Source organism: Camelina sativa, chromosome 6 (assembly GCF_000633955.1).
Source record: "Camelina sativa cultivar DH55 chromosome 6, Cs, whole genome shotgun sequence".
Taxonomy (NCBI): domain Eukaryota; kingdom Viridiplantae; phylum Streptophyta; class Magnoliopsida; order Brassicales; family Brassicaceae; genus Camelina; species Camelina sativa.
Window position 1 is genome coordinate 17105064 of NC_025690.1, and position 20752 is coordinate 17125815.

Below are 20752 nucleotides of genomic sequence, written 5' to 3' on the forward strand. Positions count from 1 at the left end.
CCCCCCCCCCCCACATGCCTATTGAAACCAGCCAGCACTGCCAAATGCATCATTCTGCCTCTACATTCTTCATAGCAACTTTTCCATCGACAGCAACTACTTCATATGTGCGACCACCCTTGCAGTTGCAAACAAGATTCTCCTCATAGTCAGCTTCATAATAATGTCTCACGCAGGGGCAGATCTACACCGTAAGGAGGTCGGGCACGTGCCCATACTACTTCTTAAAGTTTAGCTAATATACATATTGCAATGAATTCTTTAGCTCAGTTGCTAACTTAGCACCCACTATTACATCCTCGGTCGCGGTTCGATTCCATCCTTCTACCTCTTGTTGCCATGGGCATTTTTAGTTCGATTTTTTTTCCCAGATAAACTTTAAACAAATTTAATTTTACTGCAAAGTAGTCATATCTTAATTGAAAATGACATTAAAATTAGTGACATTAAATTAACTTTTTTCTTTTCTTCAATTACTAAATTAACTATATATCTAATACATGTAATAAAGCAAAATTATAACCAAAAGAAATTATACTTTCATAATATTTTGGTTTATTTTTCGATTTTAAATCTTAAAATATGTTGAAAATGCAAGGTATATTTTAACATTATTAGAAATTTATATTTATTTAATAATTTTTATAAAATGAAATTTACTATTATTAATTTATATCATATATGTGTGTCACACAAAATAATTTTCTAGATCCGCCACTGGTCTCACGATAGTGTTTCGATGTGATACATAATGTGCTGCTGAATCACCTATTATCACATCGGGCTCTAGGTCTAATTGATAGAATGATGCTCGTGACTGAAATTTGTAGCAAATCCCACCAAACATTGACACAATCGTGTGTGTACGACCACAACAGCAATAGAATGTCATAGCACGCCCTTCTGAATGCGTGGTTCTGGAACTGTAATCACGTGGAACGTAAACCAACCCTTCAGGCTCCTCTACCATCAGTGTTGAACCCCAATCTAAAAAATCATGTTCCATATAATTCTCAAGCAGCTCGTAATCTCAAACATCGCTAACATCGCTACCATCGCTAACGTCCTCCAGCTCTGGAAGCTCCATGATCTCGTTAATCGCTGTGCTTATGGAGCGCATATGGCGCAGCGGATTGGACAGTTGGCGGTGTTTTTCCGGATCAATGGTTGCCAATCGAGGAGGCACATTGACCTAATTCGTCTTCTCTCTTTCTTTTCGTTTTTTTTTTTTTTTTAATTCTTGAATAAAAACTAACTTTAAAATCTTGCTCGAGTATATTATTATACTAGGAAAAAAAATTAGGGTATTTATTAAAATAGGCATTTTGTGGGTTGAATCTTTGAAAACAAGCTCTTCTTCCCGGACTTGCGTGTTTAGGCATTTTTGGGTTGGGTTAATGACGTTTTTGTCCCTGCTGAATTATGTAGAAATTTGGAGAAATTATCAAATTAAAACTCGGTAAGGAGACCACCAAACTTGTAAAAAAAAATCTATATATGGCTAGGATTAGAAGTTTGGTAAGTGAAATGAGCGGAGTAGATTATATTAACAAATTGAGACATGGAAAAGGTTTGTGTTATATATGTGTGTACAATTGAACATATGGATTTTTTATTTTATTTGTAAACGTGAGTTAGAAAAAGAGATATACAAGATAAGAAGAAGAGGTTGCTGAAACATAACTAAAAATTACTTACTAATAAAAGGAGGTCATTGAGGCTCCTAAAGCCATCCAAGCCTAAAATTCTTCTTCCTCAGATTGCCACGTGGCATTTATATCAACGTAGTAAAAAAAAAATCATAAAAAGAAAATAGTGTATTTCGTTTACAATCTCTTCCTCTCATCCCTTGCAAAATCATCATATTTTGTGTCGTTCCAATCACCCAAATAAATGCAGTCCATATTGTAACCCCACTTTCTATCTTTTTTTTTGTGTGCAAAACCTCTCTTTCTATCTTAATCGTTTCGTTTCTGCTTTATATATAAAGATAAAGATGGCTGGAAAGAGGCATTTTCATCATATAGTGGTTGTAGAAACACTGATGGAGGTTATCAGCACGACGTGGTTTTGGATCTTATGGTCGGCCAATGGCCATAAATCGTCTTTCAAACGGAACTAATTAGGTTCACTTTTTTAACTTTGGTTTTTGATTTCAACTTACGATTTGTTTGCTTAAGTTACCGCCTTTTTTTACTATAGTAGAGAGAGGGCTTTGATTGTCTCGGCATATACATGGTAAAGTACTGCAATTTGTTCAATGTCTTCGCTCTTCGTTTTCTATCATCATCCTTCTTAATTAATACTTTTCTATTTTAAAGAATTTTGACTAAGGGTTGTGCATTCTTATATTTACAGATTTACAGGTGAGAACTGCGTGATTGATCATGAGTCCAAATGAATTGGTATGCTTTCATGCAAATTACTTTGGCTTTAAGTTCTGTTCAATTTTTCTTGGTGTTCGAATCACAAGATGACCGAGGTATAAATTTTCATTATAATAATTGATGTTTTAGGTTTGGTCCCGTGGCTAATTATTGTATAATTGGTGACAGTTCAATCTTTTCTAATTTGTGTTGACCACGAATTAGTTCATCATATTGGCTCTAATTTAGAGGTACTTCCTTGTCAAGGAGACCTTGATGAGTGTGGAGTACCCGTGTCCTATATATGTATTCAGGGTTCATCATGTGTTTTATATTATGTTCATCAGGTACCTTGAAGGCGTGGAGCCAATATATAATTGGAAGATATCTCATACTCATTTACCCTGTAATAATTAGCCAAAGTGCGGTAATAGAGTCTACTTTCTTAAATTGCATGCCAAATATCCAAAATATACATCATAGGGTCATAGGATTGTTCAAATGTTTTTTGAAGACCTAAGGAGCCTAGGCTACGTTATACCTTTGTCTGATCATAGTTCGATAGGTGTCTCAGTGTGATATATTTCTTTGATTAACACCTTTGATGCATTAAAAATGTTATATTTTCATCGTTTTGTATTTTGTCTCATGTTCACTATAATCATCTCTCATTTCCTCTTCTCATTTTCTACATATTAGTCCAAATATGTCTAGCATATATAAAAACTACACACCATCGTCATGGGTGAAGGCTAGACAGAGATATAAGAGGGATATATGAAGAGTTGGTGATGAAGATGGTTATAGCAGAAGATGGAGCGGAAAAGAGGTCGATGAGCAATGTAGACAATTATGAAAGATTCTAGAGAAATAATAATTCAAAGAGAGCATTTGTAGGGTAAAGGTGAGGGCTGAAAAGTGGGAGAGGGTAAAAAAATGGAAGTTATCCATCACTCTCTATATGTTTCTTACTTTCTTTCAACTTCTACTTTGACTTCACTTCATTAATGTTTTCATGTTCATACCCATTAGGTTATTTTAGAAATAAGTTTGAAAATATGCCTTATATATTGCTTCTTTAAAAATAAATCTTTCACCATCGCGTGCATACATTCTAAACAAAACGGAGAAAAAGTTTCGAAGAAAATGTTAGACATCATATATATAAAGCCAATGGTAGAAAAATGTTTAAAGTGGTTAAAAACTTAATAGATTTATGCTGCTTAATAAAAGATTTAAGAAAAAAAAATTCAAATATGTATGGATATATAAACAATTTTGAAGAAATATTTCGATTTCTATATAATCACATAAGTTGACAAATTGTTAACGCAAGTTGATTTTTTTATTAAAAAAATTATTATATAAAAAATTAAAAACATAAGAACATATTAAAAGAACAACCCAAGGCCAACAATAAAATCAAACACGTAATGGAATACTCACTTCATCAGCCAAAGTGCCAAACAGTCAGATCATTAATCTGAACAGTCAAAGCGGGGACTCCGGAAGAAGCGACAAGGAGAATAAGCGAACAGCTTTGGATGAGTTGATGAAGGAGGAAGAGAAGAAGAAGGAGAGGATGAATCGTAAAGATTACTGGTTGTTCGAAGGGATCATTGTCAAGGTGATGAGTAAGAGATATTATAAGCATAAAGGTGTTGTGAAGAAAGTGATTGATAAGTATGCTGGGGAGATCGAAATGCTTGATTCTAAGCATGTGCGGATAGTTGAACAGGAGGAGCTATAGACGGTGCCTCGGTATCGAATGGGGCATACCGTGGTTCCAATGCAAGGTTGTTGGGTTTGGATACAGAGAAGTTTTGTGCTAAAGTGCAGATAGAGAAAGGTGTCTGTGATGGAAGAGTTATCGAGTCCATTATCTACGAGGACATATGCAAACTTGCTTAGTTAAAATCTTTAGACCATGTTGGCTTTTGCGATGCCTTGTTGAACTTTTTTTTTTAAATCAGCAAGTGAACCATTTGAAGTATTCTCTGTTCTTCCATGCTTCCATTCTCTTCTTGTTCTCTGTTCTCTTCGTCTATGCCAAATGCATCATAATCCTTAACAAGTTATATTATGCACTATTATATGTTGCATCATCTTCAATATTATAACAAGTGAATGTGATAAAGAAAAACATTTTACTCAAATCATATAAAAGGTTTGACTTTCTTTTAGTACGATTTTACTAGTCTCTCTCTTTCTCTTTAAATTCCTAGTTTAAAGAGGTGTAAGCAATTCTCCATTGATGATCAACTGTTTAAAGAGATACATGTTTTGAAGACTGTTTTGCTTTTTTTTTGTCTGTTAAACTGATGACTATTTTGCTATGTAAGATTTAGTGCTCTTTTATGAAAAATTGTATCACTTTTATTCACCTTTCTTAACTAGTCAATCAAAATACAACAATATGACACGCTATATTATATTAAAAAAAAAAATCAAAATTAAAATCAGAAAAACAAAACAAATTAAAATAAACAAAATCTGTATATTTTTTATTGAGAAAATATATGTCAGTTGGATTTATAAAATAAGATTTAGGATTTATATATTACAATTAAATAAAATTATATATCAGTTTGGGTTTATAAAAGAGGATTAAGGTTTACATTTTATAATAAAAAAATTATATGTAAGTTTGGGTTTATAAAAGAGTGATCAGGGTTTATGGTTTAAAATTTGAGCTAAGAAAGAAAGATTAGGGTTTAGACTTTACAATTAAATAAAATTGTATTACGGTTTGGATTCACAAAAGAGTAGTTAGAATTTAGATTTTACAATTAGATGAAATTATAAGTCGGTTTGGGTTTATAAAGAAATATTATGATTTAAATTTTATAATGAAATTTTTTATAAATAATGTTAATGTTAGTGATTTTAAAATTTAGATTTAAGATTTGTTTACTCATTAAATTATGTAGATTTATTTTATGTTTACTTAGATAAGATCATGTAGATTTATTTTAGTTGTTTATTTAGATAAGATCAATTATTTTAGTTTATTTAATTAAATTATATGGTAAATTTTGATTAGCTAAATTAAGAATATTGAATAAGAGAGGGAATGAACCCAATAATGGTCTTTACATTCCATTATAGAGCAAGTAAAGAACTTATCAATTATTAATTCAATTAATTCTAAAATGAAGACAAACAATTAGAAGAGATAATAAAATGAGAATCTGCCGACATAAATTAAAGAAAAAAAATCCACGTGGACTAATTTAGTTTATGTTAACAAATTCATATCTTGACAGCCCAAATTTTATGGAAAAGTCACTATTACAATCAAACCGCCAACGTGAAGAAGAGAACAATAAACTAAAAATTCAGATTGAGAGAGAGAGAGAGAGAGAGAGAGATCACATTCCTTCTTCAATCATCATCGGTCGTGATTTTCACAATGTCGAAGCAAACATACAAAGTATGTTTCTGTTTCCGTCGGAGGTATCGACACACCGTCTCGGTAGCACCGCCCGAGATCAAGACACTTTTCGAGCATTATTCCGACAAAGGTCTCATGACGACCGATCTCCTCCTTAGGTTCTTGATCGATGTTCAGAAACAAGACAAAGCGACGAGAGAAGAAGCTCAAGCGATCTTCAACGCCTCATCTTCTCTTCTTCATCGTAATGGTCTCCACCTTGATGCTTTCTTCAAATACCTTTTTGGTATTAACAACTCTCCTCTTGCTTCTCATGAGGTGATTCAAAATCAAGATTTAGATTGAAGAGATTGATTGATTCTTGAAAACTACTTTATGATGACTTTATTCTTTTTCTTTTGGGACAGGTGCATCAAGATATGGATGCTCCATTGTCACATTATTTTATATTTACAGGACATAACTCGTATTTAACTGGTAATCAACTGAGTAGTGATTGCAGTGAAGTGCCTATCATTGAAGCATTGAAAAAAGGTGTTAGAGTTATTGAATTGGATATTTGGCCTAACTCTGATGAAGATGGTATCGATGTTCTTCACGGAAGGTATATATATATATATTACTAATGTCTCTGTTTTGTTGAAGTATGGATTTTTTTTTGTTTTCTTCTTACTGAACCGTTTTAAATATTAGGACGCTTACATCACCTGTGGAGCTGATCAGATGTCTAAGAGCTATTAGAGAACATGCCTTTGATGTATCTGACTATCCAGTTGTTGTGACCCTTGAAGATCATCTTACTCCTAAACTCCAAGCTAAAGTTGCTGAGGTGTGTATAGCTTCTTTTGCATTCCTGTGAGAGATCTTTTGGGGGGGGTTTTAGTAAATTTAGAGATGTTGTGTTTTTCTAGATGGTTACAGATGTATTTGGAGAAATGTTGTTTACTCCTCCTTCCGGGGAATGCTTAAAGGAGTTCCCATCGCCCTCTTCTTTGAAAAACCGTATTATGATCTCAACTAAACCTCCTAAAGAGTATAAAGCAGCAAAAGGTGATGATGATGTGGTGAAAAAAGGTAGGAATATGGGTGATGATGAAGTTTGGGGAAAAGAAGTTCCAAGCTTTATTAGAAGGGACAGAAGTGGTGACAAGGTTTGTGTTAGAAGAAGAAACACATCATCTTCATTTAAATCTCAATGGTTTTAAATCATATGTACAAGTTTTGGTTTTTATCTTTTCTTCCTATTTTTGTAGAATGATACAAATGTAGATGATGATGATGATGAAGATGATGACGATGGTGATGAAAAGATTAAGAAGAATGCGCCACCGGAATACAAGCATTTGATTGCAATCCAGGCCGGGAAACCGAAAGGTGGAATAACTGAATGTTTGAAGGTGGATCCTGATCAAGTAAGACGGCTTAGCTTGAGTGAAGAACAACTTGAAAAGGCCTCAGAAAAATATGCTAAACAGATTGTGAGGTATTGTTCTCTCAAGTTCCTCTACTTATATACATCAAAAACAAGATCAGTCCAATAAAGATTCAACTATGTTGATCATGGAATAAATAATGTAGGTTTACTCAGAGGAATTTGCTTCGGGTTTATCCGAAAGGAACTAGAATTACTTCATCGAACTACAACCCTCTGGTTGGTTGGAGCCATGGAGCTCAAATGGTGGCTTTTAATATGCAGGTTTCTTTTTTAATATTTCTTACATCTCCAAAGTTCTCTGTTCCAGGCTGACTACATATATATAGTTGAAAAAGAATATTTGCATTCTTGAAATGACTTTATGTTGTGAAGGGACTTGGAAGATCATTGTGGGTAATGCAAGGAATGTTTAGAGGCAATGGAGGATGTGGCTACATCAAGAAACCTGATATTTTGCTGAAACCGGATTCTGTCTTTGACCCGGAAGCTACATTACCAGTTAAAACAACACTAAGGGTCAGAGAACTAAATTATTCTCTGTTTTGGTCAGTTCCAGATGTTGAATTCCTAGTAAAAGTCCATGAGCTTATAGTGTTTTGGTTTGTTTATATATGTTTTAGGTAACTATATACATGGGAGAAGGATGGTACTATGATTTTCCTCACACACACTTCGATGGATATTCTCCACCTGACTTCTATACAAGGGTATTATAAAAATGCTGCAACCTTAAGGTTTTAGTAGTTTTGAGGCTGAAACGGATATATGAAGTTTCCAAATTTTATATCAGGTCGGAATCGCTGGAGTTCCGGGGGATACAGTAATGAAGAAGACAAAAACGTTAGAGGATGACTGGATACCAGCTTGGGACGAGGTTTTTGAGTTCCCATTAACAGTTCCAGAGCTTGCTCTTCTACGTATTGAGGTACATGAGTATGACATGTCTGAGAAAGACGATTTTGGTGGCCAAGCTTGCTTGCCGGTCTGGGAGCTGAGGCAAGGAATACGTGCCGTTCCTCTGCGTAACCAGGATGGTGTCCAGTGTAGATCCGTGAAGCTTCTTGTGCGGTTGGAGTTTGTGTGAGTATATTACAAGAAATATTTTTTTTGTTTTTGTTGAAGTACATACAAGTAAACCGAGTTTGTGATTTTGGTTTGTGGGTGTGGTTATAGTGTGAATGCTATTTATTGGTTTGGTANTTGAGTTCCCATTAACAGTTCCAGAGCTTGCTCTTCTACGTATTGAGGTACATGAGTATGACATGTCTGAGAAAGACGATTTTGGAGGCCAAGCTTGCTTGCCGGTCTGGGAGCTGAGGCAAGGAATACGCTCCGTTCCGCTGCGTAACCAGGATGGTGTCAAGTGTAGATCCGTGAAGCTTCTTGTGCGGTTGGAGTTTGTGTGAGTATATTACAAGAAATGTTTTTTTTTTGTTTGGTTGAAGTACATACAAGTAAACCGAGTTTGTGATTTTGGTTTATGGGTTTGGTTATAGTGTGAATGTTCTTTATTGGTTTGGTATAAGGATTTGTAATTTTGTGCTGTGTCTGTGAGTTGAAAGCAACGTACAATTTTATATGCTACTATTTTTATAAAGTTTGTAATTTGCGCATACATTACTTGAAATGAAGTAATTCAAAACTTGTAAAATCGTTGTATTTCTTTAGTTATGTGATTTTGCAACTTACTAATAAAAGTTTTAATTGATCATTAACTACTATGTAATGATTTTACTACATTTTGGATTAGATCTAGCATGATAGCAAATGCATAAATGGATGCTCCATATGATATCTCATCCTAATTAAACACATAAAGAAGAAATATAGGAAAAGTCGTTAAGAGTTGGAAAAAAATTATAAATGAAACAAAAAGTCATTTATTTGTTGGCCGTCCTCACCGCCATGATTTCCCCACCACCGTGCGATGCCGCCATATTTTTGGTTTAATTAAAACTATTCATGTACATCTTTCTTCTTGTCATAGTTATCGGCATCTATGCAATTTAATTTTCGCGTGGAAGAACTTTTATCAGTTGAAGTGTGTATATATTTAAGTTCCGAGGCCCATCGCACGTTGATCATAATTCAATACAGTATTAAAACTTAGAAGCACCGCTCAAGTTAAATGAATGGAAAGTTAAAATTAGCTGTCACCGCATGTATAACGAGTTAACGTCAAAAAAAAAAAAACGACATTACCACTAAATACTAACACTGATTCTATTTCATTGTTGGGACCTATGTACATATTCATGTTAAATGCTTTGCGGATACATGAAGAAAACCACTAACATTCTGTAATTATTGTCTTAATCAAACATTTTATTTTTCTGATCAAAGATCAAAAAAATCTATTGTAATGAATAGTAAGAGTGATAGATAAGGTTTTAGAAATTTCTTGATAATTAGGAAAATGCTAAAAAGACAGAAAGTATTGACCGGGATCGGTAATAAATTGAAATCTTCAAAGTCAAACAGACTCGGAGGATTGGTTTGTTGGCATGCCATGATGACATGTCAACATATGAGAACTTTACAAGTGTAATAACTAGACCCCACCTATTTTTTCTCTATACACTCAACTTTTAAAGCTTTTTATGGGTTTTGGAATTTCAAAGATACAACACAACCCACATGGACGGCAGTTTGATCCACGCCAAAGCTATGGAGTAGTAATGTATACTATTCCCTAACAAGCGGCATCCATAAATAAAATTAACAATACGTTTTGACCAAAATGAACGACATCATAATTCTTATCTACCTTCATACACAGAAAACAATAAATTAATGATTTCCAACTTTTAATCATTCGCTCTCGTCTCCGCTGTCCAAATGATACATTTCCCCAACCAATATTGTTGAACCATCAATATTGTTGAATATTCCAATTTTCCTACGCTAACACTATTTACAGACGAAAAACAAAAGAAAAGTCATCCAAAAAAATCAGAAATTTTTTAAGAGAAACAATGAAATCCTCAAAATAATTTTCCTATGTAAAAAAAAATCAAAGAAACGAGAGTCAAATATTTTGATTTTGAATCTCTCAATCAGAGACAATAGAGCAAATACCACTACTAGAGATACTCCCATGACTATCCCCACACAAATCCAACGCTCTCTCCAAGTTCCCAACTATATCCGTCATCGTCGGTCTATTTATCCCTTCCGTATTCACACAATGCATAGCCGTATAAGCCACCAGCTCCACCGCATCTCCTTCCCCTAGCCCCGGTGATCCAACTCTCGGATCCAATATCCTCCCAAGCTCATCCGTTGTAATCGCTGGAACCGAGTAATCCACCAAATGCACCGGGGCTGCTTCAACACTCCCTTCCTCCAAATCACCACCGTTCTTAAATATCGCTCTTTTGCCTGTCAGCAATTCTAACAACACCACGCCGAGTCCATACACGTCACTCTTGTCGGTTAAAACATTGAGACTGTAGTACTCTGGATCAATGTATCCGACCGTTCCCGCGGCTTTCATTGGACGTTGTTGATGATGATGATGATGGTTATGATCTTTCCCTAACTCTGGACCCATTAATGATAACCCGAAATCCGAAACTCTAGCGACCCAATTCGAGTCTAGCAAGATGTTAGACGACTTAATATCTCTATGAATGATAGGTGGCACCGCGTAATTGTGTAGATACTCGATTCCTCTAGCCGCGTCTAACGCGATTTTGATCCGCATTTTCCAAGAATTGATCAAACTGCTGTGTTTCTCCACGTTGTTCTTGTCGTGTAGATGATCGTAAAGCGCACCGTTCTTCATGTAATCGTAAACAAGAAGCCTCTCTTCTTTTTCCTCGCAGTAACCAACTAGCCTCACCAAATGCTTATGGTGAAGCCTCGATAGAAACGCGATCTCCGAGTCAAACGCGGTTTCTTTCTCTTGAAGCTTCTTCATTTTCGCGTTCACTTCGCCGCGTTTGATCGCGACTTCTCTCCCGTCGCTGAGTTTACCTCTGTAAACAACGCCGAAGCTCCCCGAACCGATTTTGTTCTCTAGAGAGAAGTTTCCTGTGGCTGAAGCTAGCTCGGAGAAGGTAAACTCTTCAGCTTTATCTGGGTGTTTCATCGACGACGTTCCACTTCTCTGTCTCCTCATAGATAGCATCCTTGACCCTTGACGTCTTATGGTTAAAGACCGGCTATTGGAACTGTTAGACCGGCTATTAGAACCGCCGCGAGTTATAGTAGGTTGAACAGAGTTATGAACTTTCTTCTTCCCCAAGCAAGCTCCAGTCCATAAACAGTAAACCACACTACATATCCCTGCGAATGCTCCAACTGATCCAACGATCGCAAACGCTAACAACCCTCTGGTTAAAGCTTTCGACGGAGGAGACGAAGCTGACGGTAGTGATGACGGTGGAAGAGGAAACTGACTCGGAGGACTCGCTGGGAACTGAACCGGATATGATTTACAGATGGAACCAGAACCGGAACAGAGCTTATCAGATTGTGGATAGATACCACAAGAGCAAAGAGATGATGATGCAACGCAAGGACCTGGTAAGACTTCTGGGAAAGGGAGGAAGATTCTTGAGAAATTTGTAGGGTTCCAACACATGATTGAGAGGTTACTTGATACTAACCCGCAGATTAGACCCGGACCCGAAGATATCGACTCGAACGAGATCGAGTCTGTTACATTGTTGAACCTCTCTGCTCCTCCTCCCCAGCAAACCACTGAGTTGTTCGAGCTTCTCGTCGCGCAGGTGAAGTTTGATCCGAGTGAGAGAGATGAGTAACGGTTAGGTTGGTTCGATGTAACAACGTTGAGCTGACCAGATTCGTTGTTTCCGATGCAAATCAAACTCCCGGTAGTGTTGAACCCACACGCGTGTGATTCACCTGCGGATATGGTCATCATCGTCGTGTTTCCGAATCCGGTTTGGATCCGACCCGATTTGGTCGAATCGGATCCCCAGCAAAGGATCCGGTTGTTTGGAATCGAAACGCCGCAGGAGAAACCAACGCCGGATGAAATTGACCGGAACTTCTCGTTCGTCGGAGGTTTCGATTGGTCGGAGTCTCTCCAGCATTTTACGGAACCTGTGCCGTTGACGGTGGCGCAGATTTGTTTATCCCCGACGGAGAGACTCTGGAGCAAAACGGTGTCGTTAAGGTAGATTCTTTTGGGATCGAGAGTGTAGCTTCCTATGTTGTCCCAACAGAGAAGGCTGTAACCACCGGAGCGTATACCGCAGAGGAGATTATCACCGGCGGCGATCGAGGAGAATGATACGCCGGGGTTTAGAGTGACGTTTGTACGACGGCGCGTGTCGTAACAGAGTATACGCTGCGCGGGTTGGCCGGAGATTAAAGCGCAGACGGTGTCGGAGCCGTAAACGACAGCGTATGTTGAGCCTGAACCTAAGGAGGTGACGACGGGAGATAAGAGGAGGAAGATAACGGCGACGGTGACGGTGACGGAAAACGTCACGGTTGAGTTGATGAACCTCTTCATCTACAGAGGTTGAATTTGACTGTTGTCTTCGTCGTCGTCGTCGATACTGAATTGGATTGGTTCATTTTTTCAGAACTCTCTCAACAAAAGACTCTGTAATTAGAGCAGAGAGAAGAAGGAAGAAGGAAGAAGAAGACGTTTTTGAGATTTATTAGGGGAGAGACAAAACAGTAAATTACAAAAAAATTAGTGAGAGAGATTAGGCTTAAGAAGATGCGTTTTTAAATATATATGTTCGAGTGTCCACGTTTCTTTTTTCTTTGTCTTTCTTTTGATTTTTTTTTTTAATTTATTACATGACATTAAATGTTTTGTAAAACATACATACAAGAAGTAATTATTAGATTTGTTTTTTTTAAAAAGGAAAATTCATTAGTATCTCTATGAATGAAAATGGAAAACAAAAGAGTGTAATTTGTCATTTAATTAAGATATGTTTTAAAATTAGAAAATCTTTACTGTTATACCTTTTAAAGATTCTCAAAAGAAATTTCGAATTGAATTATTTGGACCGTTTCAATATTTAAATATACCACAACTACTGCGATGTGTATGTATGTGTGTGTAGTATATTATAATATATGGGAGATTTAATATTAGTCATGCAACAACCGCTCGTATGATGCAAAAGTAGTGTGAATATAATATAAAGAAAATTAAATCTTTTGGCCATATATAACAATTCAAATTATACTATGAGGTCTATGTTTCCAAAATTGTTTTTTTTTTTCTGTTTTGTGAAGTTATTAAACTGTGTGAATTTCTGATTTGTTGAACTTTCCAATTTTTATGTTTGACTAAGTATGCAATATCTAAGGGTAAAGAGTTCAATGTTTTTCTATATAAACTTTTTTTTTTCACCTAGACCTTCCTCATTCAAAAACTATCCTTAATTTTGTTGAAATACAATTTAGACTAAGTAAATGTGTCGTCCACCCATCGTCATCGAACGAAGAATCATATTATAGTAATATTAGTTTTTTTGTTAATATAGTCTTATGAAAGTTAGGTAGATCATAAATGAAAAAAAAAATCTACAACAATAAAACCAAAAATTACCTTTGCACAATACTAGGTTCATCCATCAAAACTTACGCTATAATCTTGAAAACTGAAACTACTATAGATCTTTAGTTAATATTTTTTCGTTTTTGTCAGTGAATTTAATTAAATATTTCTACAATAAGTTTTTCAACCTCACCATTCATATTCTTTTGGATATATATATATATATATATATATATACACGCTTATTTTGTTAATTATATTCAGCAAACTATTTTGTTATTTTTAGATTACATCTTATTAAAAGTGGAAACTAACTGCAGTTCAGATAATTTTTTATGATTATACTGTACTGTGTATAATGTATATTAATGATAACTGATGCATATCATTTGTATGATAAACGTGTAAGAATTCTAGTAATAGCAACAAGATTTGTTATATTTTTTTTGAGAAATTGATGAAAAGAATGATTCATGGATTCTAAACGCGCATGCATGATGCATGTACTTTCGTAGGGAGTTCTTCTGGTTTTGTAATAAAGAGAAGTGAGAAAATTGATTTGACGAAAAGTCCCAAAAAGAAAAAGAGAGGAAATTAATGATAAACTGAAAACGACAGCAAAATTATAAAGCTAATAAAAAACTTATTCAACATATATATGGCTTGCTGCCCATGTTTGACCAAAGAACTTGAGTGGTTCATTTGCTTCAATATTGCCATTAACCGGTTCAATATAATTTAGTTACATTCCTAGTATAGTAGTATTCATAAATATATGAAAGAAAATGAAGTCAAAGCTGAGACCAGAATTAGATGGACGACAGACTTGGGAGAAACCTTCTCTAAATCTCTCTTACGCCACACATTTTTCTCACCTCTTTTTCCCTTCAAATACGTACACTCTCGTAACAATAAGTTTTGACTTGTATCCCATTTCATTTTCACCTGCTCTTTTTTTTTTATATAGTATATTTATGCATCTCCTTTGTTTTGATGTTTATTTTTTATTCAAGAGACTCAGGTTCTCGCGTTATCAATATATTGAAAACCAGGAGTAAAGATATCTACGGACTGACTACACAGTACACACGTACTTGCATGAACTTCACGTGTCTTTTGTTTATTGTTGTTATTTGCAAATAATTACTGTTTCTATTTGATTTAACAATGGCAATAATATGATACAAGTTGAACTTTATAAATGGTGTTAGTGGATTGATTGCTCGGTCAACTATATAATAAAATTCAGTGTTCTAATTATCGAATCGAATCTAACAATCTGAGGACTAATTGACTAAGTCTAGACATATGTAATGCGTCAATAAGGGTTTTTTTACGGTCTATTTTTAAGCTTTTTTTTTTCTTTTAAGATTCTAAGACTTCAAGATATCAATGGAAGGAAGACTTCTTGGTCCAACTCTTAGACCACATACTGTATGTGGTAAAACATCATGAAATCAATAAAGGAAAACAAAAACATTTTGGTGTCATGAAGATCTCGAACCAAAACTTATATCAATCTTTAAATTTCTAGTAATCAACCTAGATTGAAATCATAGTCGGACAACGCATATTATGTTTCTCCAACTCCATAGTAAAAAATTTAACTTCTAAACCACCATAAATTTGTTATTTATTAGTAATTTTATTCAGTGTTCGATTTATATGATCTATTGTAATTAAGTATTTCATAATTTTGTTATTTTTTTTTTGTCAAAACTTGTAAGGGATAATAATAAATAAATGAATTGACTTTGAATTTATTAACACATTTGCAAAACTAGAAAACCAGTAATATATATAGTATATATATTTAAGATGCCTTGAACACAGAACACCCCATGGGTGATTCACATAGGCTGCAGTTTTCATATACTTATCTAAATATAATTAAGAATTCGTTGCAATAGGTTAATCCTAAAAAAGCAACATATGCGACAAATAATGTCAAACCGTACAACAATATATATATATATATATATTGTAGTTAAGGAACTAAAATGTCAAACTGTTTATATTGTTTTTCACATGACAATAATCAAACACGTCCCTTTTACTAAAAGCAAATTTATCTAATTAATTTCGTACTATTCAAACAGTGAGTTCTGCATTGTTATTTTCTAAAGTAACTATATTGCATGCAAGACTAGTTCTAAAATCTTGAGTAGGCGTACGAGATTAATTCGACCGTAAACTAAAACTCACCTCAAAATTCTTATTTTCTGAGGCATATATATATCATATCAACTTCATATTCAACGAAAACAGTGTATCTCTCAATGTATTTTACGAATTCCTATCACGCGTCTTTGTTCTTGATATTGGTTTCCAGCTGAAGTTGGAAGAATAAGTATAAAACAAACAAAAAAAAGTAAACTAGCAAATAAAACGAGCCCAAAAAAGTAAAATTTTGTGGGAGTAGTTAAACTTAATTTAGATGTGCGAAAAGAGAAAGCCTTAGAAGTCTAAGCACAGCTCACAACGACCCACTTATTAACAACAAACATGAGAAGGGCCGACCATAAAAAATTAAAGATTAGTTGCGAAAAAATACAATTAATTATAAGAATTAGGAACAGGACAGGTCTTGTTATGTAACCCTCACGAACTCTTTTGACCTGTAATAATGTATTAAATGAAACTTTTAAATGGGTATTGTTTAGAGAAGGAGATTGTAATAATGAATGTATGCTAGCTATAATTAGGAACATTTGCCTCAAATACTTTTTGATAGATCCGGACTTAACTTTCAACTCAATTCAGGATTTCAATCTATAACAAATACTTTTTGCTGGATCCTATTAAAAAGAATACTAGTGTTGTCTCATCATTTATACGAATCATATTATATACTCTTATGTATTATAAAGAATTATTTTTTAGGATTTTTTTGTATCACAAAAATTATTTTTTTGTAAATTTTTTATCAATTAATCTAGAAAATTGCAAATTTTAAAAATTAATAATGAAGAATTTCATAAATTTGATGAATTACTATTGGTTAATAATTATTAAAAATATGTTATTTTAAATAAATAATGCATTTATAGCTAACCATTACTATGTTTTTCTTAATCTATGTAAAAGTGTTAGAAAAAGAAGGGAGTAGTATTCAAGGTATTTTAAATACAATTCATATCAATAAAAAAATAGACAAGAATTTATCAATGTGAAAATTTAGTACAAATCTCATTTCACTAATTTTGTATGAATTGAATGATAATTGACGTCAATGTGAGATACAACAAATATGAATTTGTGAAACTTTAAGACGACTGCAAATCTCTACAAAACTCTCTCTTCTACTCACCATCGATGGCGAACATTAGTAAAGAAGTGGCGCAAGCGGTAGATGCGTTCTTTATCTTAAAGTGGTGGGATATTGAAAAGTGTTTGATTCCTCCCGGCTCCAATTCTAGGGATATAGGACGAGCTATTAAAGCTTTTATGGAATCCAAAAGTTTGTTGGATCCGATGGTACTGAATGTCGTGGCTGGAGCGAAAGACACTATCCCTGAAACAAATACTTTTTACTGGATCTTATTAAAAAGAAATACTAGTATTTTCTCATCATTTATACGAATCATATTTTATACTCTTCTTTATTATAAAAAATGATTTTTAGGATTTTTTTTGAATCACAAAGATTGATTCTCTGTAAATTTTTATTAATTAATTTAGGAAATTGCAAATTTTAAAAATTAATAATGAAAAATTTCATAGATAAATTACTATTGGTTAATAATTATTAAAATATATTATTATAAATAAATAATGCATTTATAGCTAACTATTTGATTGCAATATGATTCATAAATTGATATTACATTTGATTAATTTCCAAAACATCTTACAAAAGAGAATAGAGGATATATTTATTTATAGTTATTATAAATAAATAATGCATTTATACAAAAGAGAATAGAGAACAAATTCAATTTTAACGATTGCAATATCATAATCATCTCTACCGTCAACTTCAAATGAAAAATGAAGTTCTAATATATTATTTCTTTTAAATTAACAAACAAATAAATATTTATTGAAAAGGAATTATTACTTACTTTATGACTTTGTAACTTTGTAGAGAGAAAAACCCAAGTACGGAATAATTGAATTGGCATTAAAATTTCTTATGTTGCAGCAAGTGGCATAAGAATCAACAGATATCAAATCCAGCCTTAATCTGCGCATGTTACGTTTGAGAGAAAAAAATGCATTGATAATATTTCTTACGGAGATAACAGTTTTCCATTTCCCAAAATCTCTATCATAAAAATAGTGTATTTAAATTCCTATCATAAAAAAAAAGTAGCATATTTAAATTTACTAATCTAAAAGCAACGAAAATATATAAAAGTGTAAAAACTAAATACAGATACCTGAAAAAAACAAATACATTTTTTTGTTGGATCCTATTAAAAAAGAATACTAGTGTTTTTTTCATCATTTATAAGAATCATATTATATACTATGCACTCCTCTTAGATTGGGGATGTAATATTTTTCATTCTAAAGTATATTGTAAACTGAATCGTGGTGGTCCATATGATGCGGATAGTGAATAGGTCTCATGTCATGTTATCATCATGCATAGCAAATTCTTGTTTATTTTTCATACTACACCCAATTTCTATTTCGGTTTAGTCCGTATGTCGGTAAATCCAAACAGAACCATCCCAAAGAAAAAAAATGCTTGATCATTAACAAAATTACAAAGAAATCTACAGAATCACTTGAAATCAAGAATGTGTAAAAGAGTTTAATCTTGTAAAAGGAATCTACCATATAGATTATAGACAATACGAATGGTAGTTTATGTGCCTTCCTTCTTCTCCTGTGGCTTCCATTGCTGAAACTACTGTACCAAACAAGTCTTTTGCCTTCTTTTTTGTGTGTGTGGACCACAGACTTCTGATATTTCGGTTTTCACCATTACTCTCCGCTTATCTGGTTAAGGATTCCAGCACGAAGGTGGTATTCCTTGCTTCTCAAACCATTCAGGCATGCGGAAGCGATCATAAAGTGTCGGCCGTACGTCGTCTTCCTCTGAAAGTTGTTTCAGAAGCGGTAAAATAACATCCAAGAGCTGCAAGTTTTATAATCCGATTAGTGTCCAAGATTCACAATAGTCTAAAAGGGTTCAAAATGTATGAGAGGATTAATGATTAATAGAGACCTGAGTGTCATTTGGCTGCCCGGCGGAAAATGCAATACATGGAATCCCATTTGATGGTTGCAATAAAAAGCTGAAAGGATTGTTGTCAACAATTACTGTCCTACACATATTCTTTGATGTGCTTAACAGATCCTTCACATGATCTCTGTATTGCCTGTTTAGGAATTGCACACAATGAATAAAAAATCTCAGTAACCTTACCACAAACTTGTTTCTTGAAAGATAAAACATAGCAACCTAATTCAGGATAACTTACGTGCTGACTGTTGAAGGTCGATAAAGTCGGTTGCTGAGTACTTTCCTGGTATCTATCCTATCCACAAGCGGTCTCGCATATCCTGCGGACATGAAGCATGAATTTTCAACTGTTAGGATTATGAGTTTGAGCATTAACTTGAGGACATAACATAATAACTCTGAGAAGTAAATCAAAAGACCTTCAAGACCAGCTGTAAACAAAACAAGATCTGCAAACTCGCTGAGTTTCTCTAAAAACTCATGCAGTCCAGGACGCTCAAACACCGTGACATAATTGATCTTAGGTTTCCCATCACATTCCTTCATAAATAAGAGTGACTTGTGTGATAATATAGAAGAAAAAAAAGACATGAAAATTAACTAGAGAAGAATAGGTTATGAAAGAAACCTTGTCTGTGGATAAGCACTCCAGCTCAAACCACTTTAATCCGGCTTCAATTGCTTGATTGCGTAAAGCAGCAGGCAGACTCGACGTCTCATATGCACACACTAAAGTCTCATCCAAGTCTAGAACTACCTGCAAAGACATCTTCCGTTCTCAGACTACTCTTAAACCTACCAAATACCAAATTAGACTATTCTAATTTCTAACTGGCTCCAGACAAAAAGACCATAAATCTGCAGGATACTGCTGCTGACACTCAGTGAGGTAAGTGAGAACTAAAATTAGTTTGCCACTAACTAACTAAGTAAGCAATATAAGGCTCCTTGATACATTAAAATAAGACTTCCAATACTCAATAAATCAATGAGCTAAATGATGAATAAGGAAGATACACGATATTCAAAAGGCTACAAAATGAGGAATACTCTGTCCTAAACCCATATACTCATCAACAAAAGTAGCTCCATCAATCTGTGAGCTTAATACCAGAAGAAACTACATCAAGTCTACTTTCCTATTGATTCCATTGATCAAAGCAAAAAGGTAGATGTTAAAACAAAACTAGTTCAGAATTGTATGCTTGAGCAGTAGTAGTAGTAGACAGCTACTACAGATTGGTAATCTCTGTGTAGAAGACTCGTTTATGCTTAAAAGCAAACAAATTTGCATCTAATTAAGAACAATGAAGTAAACCTAGTATGCTAATCCAAGACTGAAGGCTCGTTCCTCCCTAACTAGAGAGTTCACAGATTCTAAATTTCCAAGCAGCAACAGGAAAAGTCAAAATCCAAAAAAAGACTTTGACCAATTCAATTCAAAGAAAGAGATACCTTAAGTCTCTGAAGTTCACCATCGCTGGAGGCGATATCGACGGTGGTGGGAGATTCATCAGCCCTATCGAGCAACTCAATAGACGGCAAGGGTTTGAAACCATCAGCGGTGGCTTTAGCAGAAGACGAAGAAGAAGAAGAGAGGAGAGGATGATAGCCAACGGCACGAAGGATCTGAAGAAAGATCTGATAGAAGAAAGCGAGCCAGTCCACCAAAGTCTTCCACACTTGAAACGAACGAGGCGAGTAAACTACATCGGAGGCCTGAGTCAACTCAGCCATGAGAGTTGAAAGGGGCTCTCTCTGGGTTCGACGTTGGGTGAGATGAGAATCTGACGAAGAGAAAGAGACTTGAAAGAAGAAACGAAGCAATCAAAGGGTTTTTAAAAAAAAAAAAAAAAAAAAAAAA

The 20752-nt window shown here is 34.4% G+C and overlaps 3 protein-coding genes across 4 annotated transcripts; 1 reads left to right on the forward strand and 2 right to left on the reverse strand.

Moving 5' to 3' along the window:
- Nucleotides 5664–8846, forward strand: LOC104791884 (phosphoinositide phospholipase C 7-like). Of its 2 annotated transcripts, XM_010517884.1 has the most exons (10): nucleotides 5664–6078; nucleotides 6168–6364; nucleotides 6454–6589; nucleotides 6672–6911; nucleotides 7014–7243; nucleotides 7339–7456; nucleotides 7568–7711; nucleotides 7816–7902; nucleotides 7986–8078; nucleotides 8401–8846. In XM_010517884.1, exons 1-10 carry the CDS (start codon nucleotides 5779–5781, stop codon nucleotides 8599–8601), a joined length of 1746 nt encoding a protein of 581 aa, XP_010516186.1. In that variant the 5' UTR covers nucleotides 5664–5778; the 3' UTR covers nucleotides 8602–8846. The 2 variants fall into 2 exon arrangements, with proteins under 2 accessions (XP_010516186.1, XP_010516185.1); XM_010517883.2 differs by lacking the exon at nucleotides 8401–8846 and having other exon boundaries at nucleotides 7986–8394.
- LOC104791885 (putative serine/threonine-protein kinase-like protein CCR3) lies at nucleotides 9982–12886 on the reverse strand. Its single transcript, XM_010517886.2, has one exon. The coding sequence runs from the start codon at nucleotides 12681–12683 to the stop codon at nucleotides 10248–10250; it is 2436 nt and encodes an 811-aa protein (XP_010516188.1). The 5' UTR covers nucleotides 12684–12886; the 3' UTR covers nucleotides 9982–10247.
- LOC104791886 (carboxy-terminal domain RNA polymerase II polypeptide A small phosphatase 1) lies at nucleotides 18374–20747 on the reverse strand. The gene is made up of 6 exons (XM_010517887.2): nucleotides 20344–20747; nucleotides 19517–19645; nucleotides 19308–19428; nucleotides 19127–19208; nucleotides 18871–19024; nucleotides 18374–18780 (listed from the first exon to the last, which is right to left on the reverse strand). Exons 1-6 carry the CDS (start codon nucleotides 20623–20625, stop codon nucleotides 18646–18648), a joined length of 903 nt encoding a protein of 300 aa, XP_010516189.1. The 5' UTR covers nucleotides 20626–20747; the 3' UTR covers nucleotides 18374–18645.

Bases quoted from the DNA above. Each gene is read 5' to 3' on its own strand.
- LOC104791884 (XM_010517884.1), top strand. From the start codon at position 5,779: ATGTCGAAGCAAACATACAAAGTATGTTTCTGTTTCCGTCGGAGGTAT. The intron at 6,079-6,167 runs GTGATTCAAAAT...CTTTTGGGACAG, and splicing joins CTCCTCTTGCTTCTCATGAG to GTGCATCAAGATATGGATGC. The intron at 7,903-7,985 runs GTATTATAAAAA...ATTTTATATCAG, and splicing joins CACCTGACTTCTATACAAGG to GTCGGAATCGCTGGAGTTCC.
- LOC104791885 (XM_010517886.2), bottom strand. From the start codon at position 12,683: ATGAAGAGGTTCATCAACTCAACCGTGACGTTTTCCGTCACCGTCACC.
- LOC104791886 (XM_010517887.2), bottom strand. From the start codon at position 20,625: ATGGCTGAGTTGACTCAGGCCTCCGATGTAGTTTACTCGCCTCGTTCG. The intron at 19,429-19,516 runs GTTTCTTTCATA...TTATTTATGAAG, and splicing joins AGTGCTTATCCACAGACAAG to GAATGTGATGGGAAACCTAA. The intron at 19,209-19,307 runs GTCTTTTGATTT...TCATGTCCGCAG, and splicing joins GTTTACAGCTGGTCTTGAAG to GATATGCGAGACCGCTTGTG.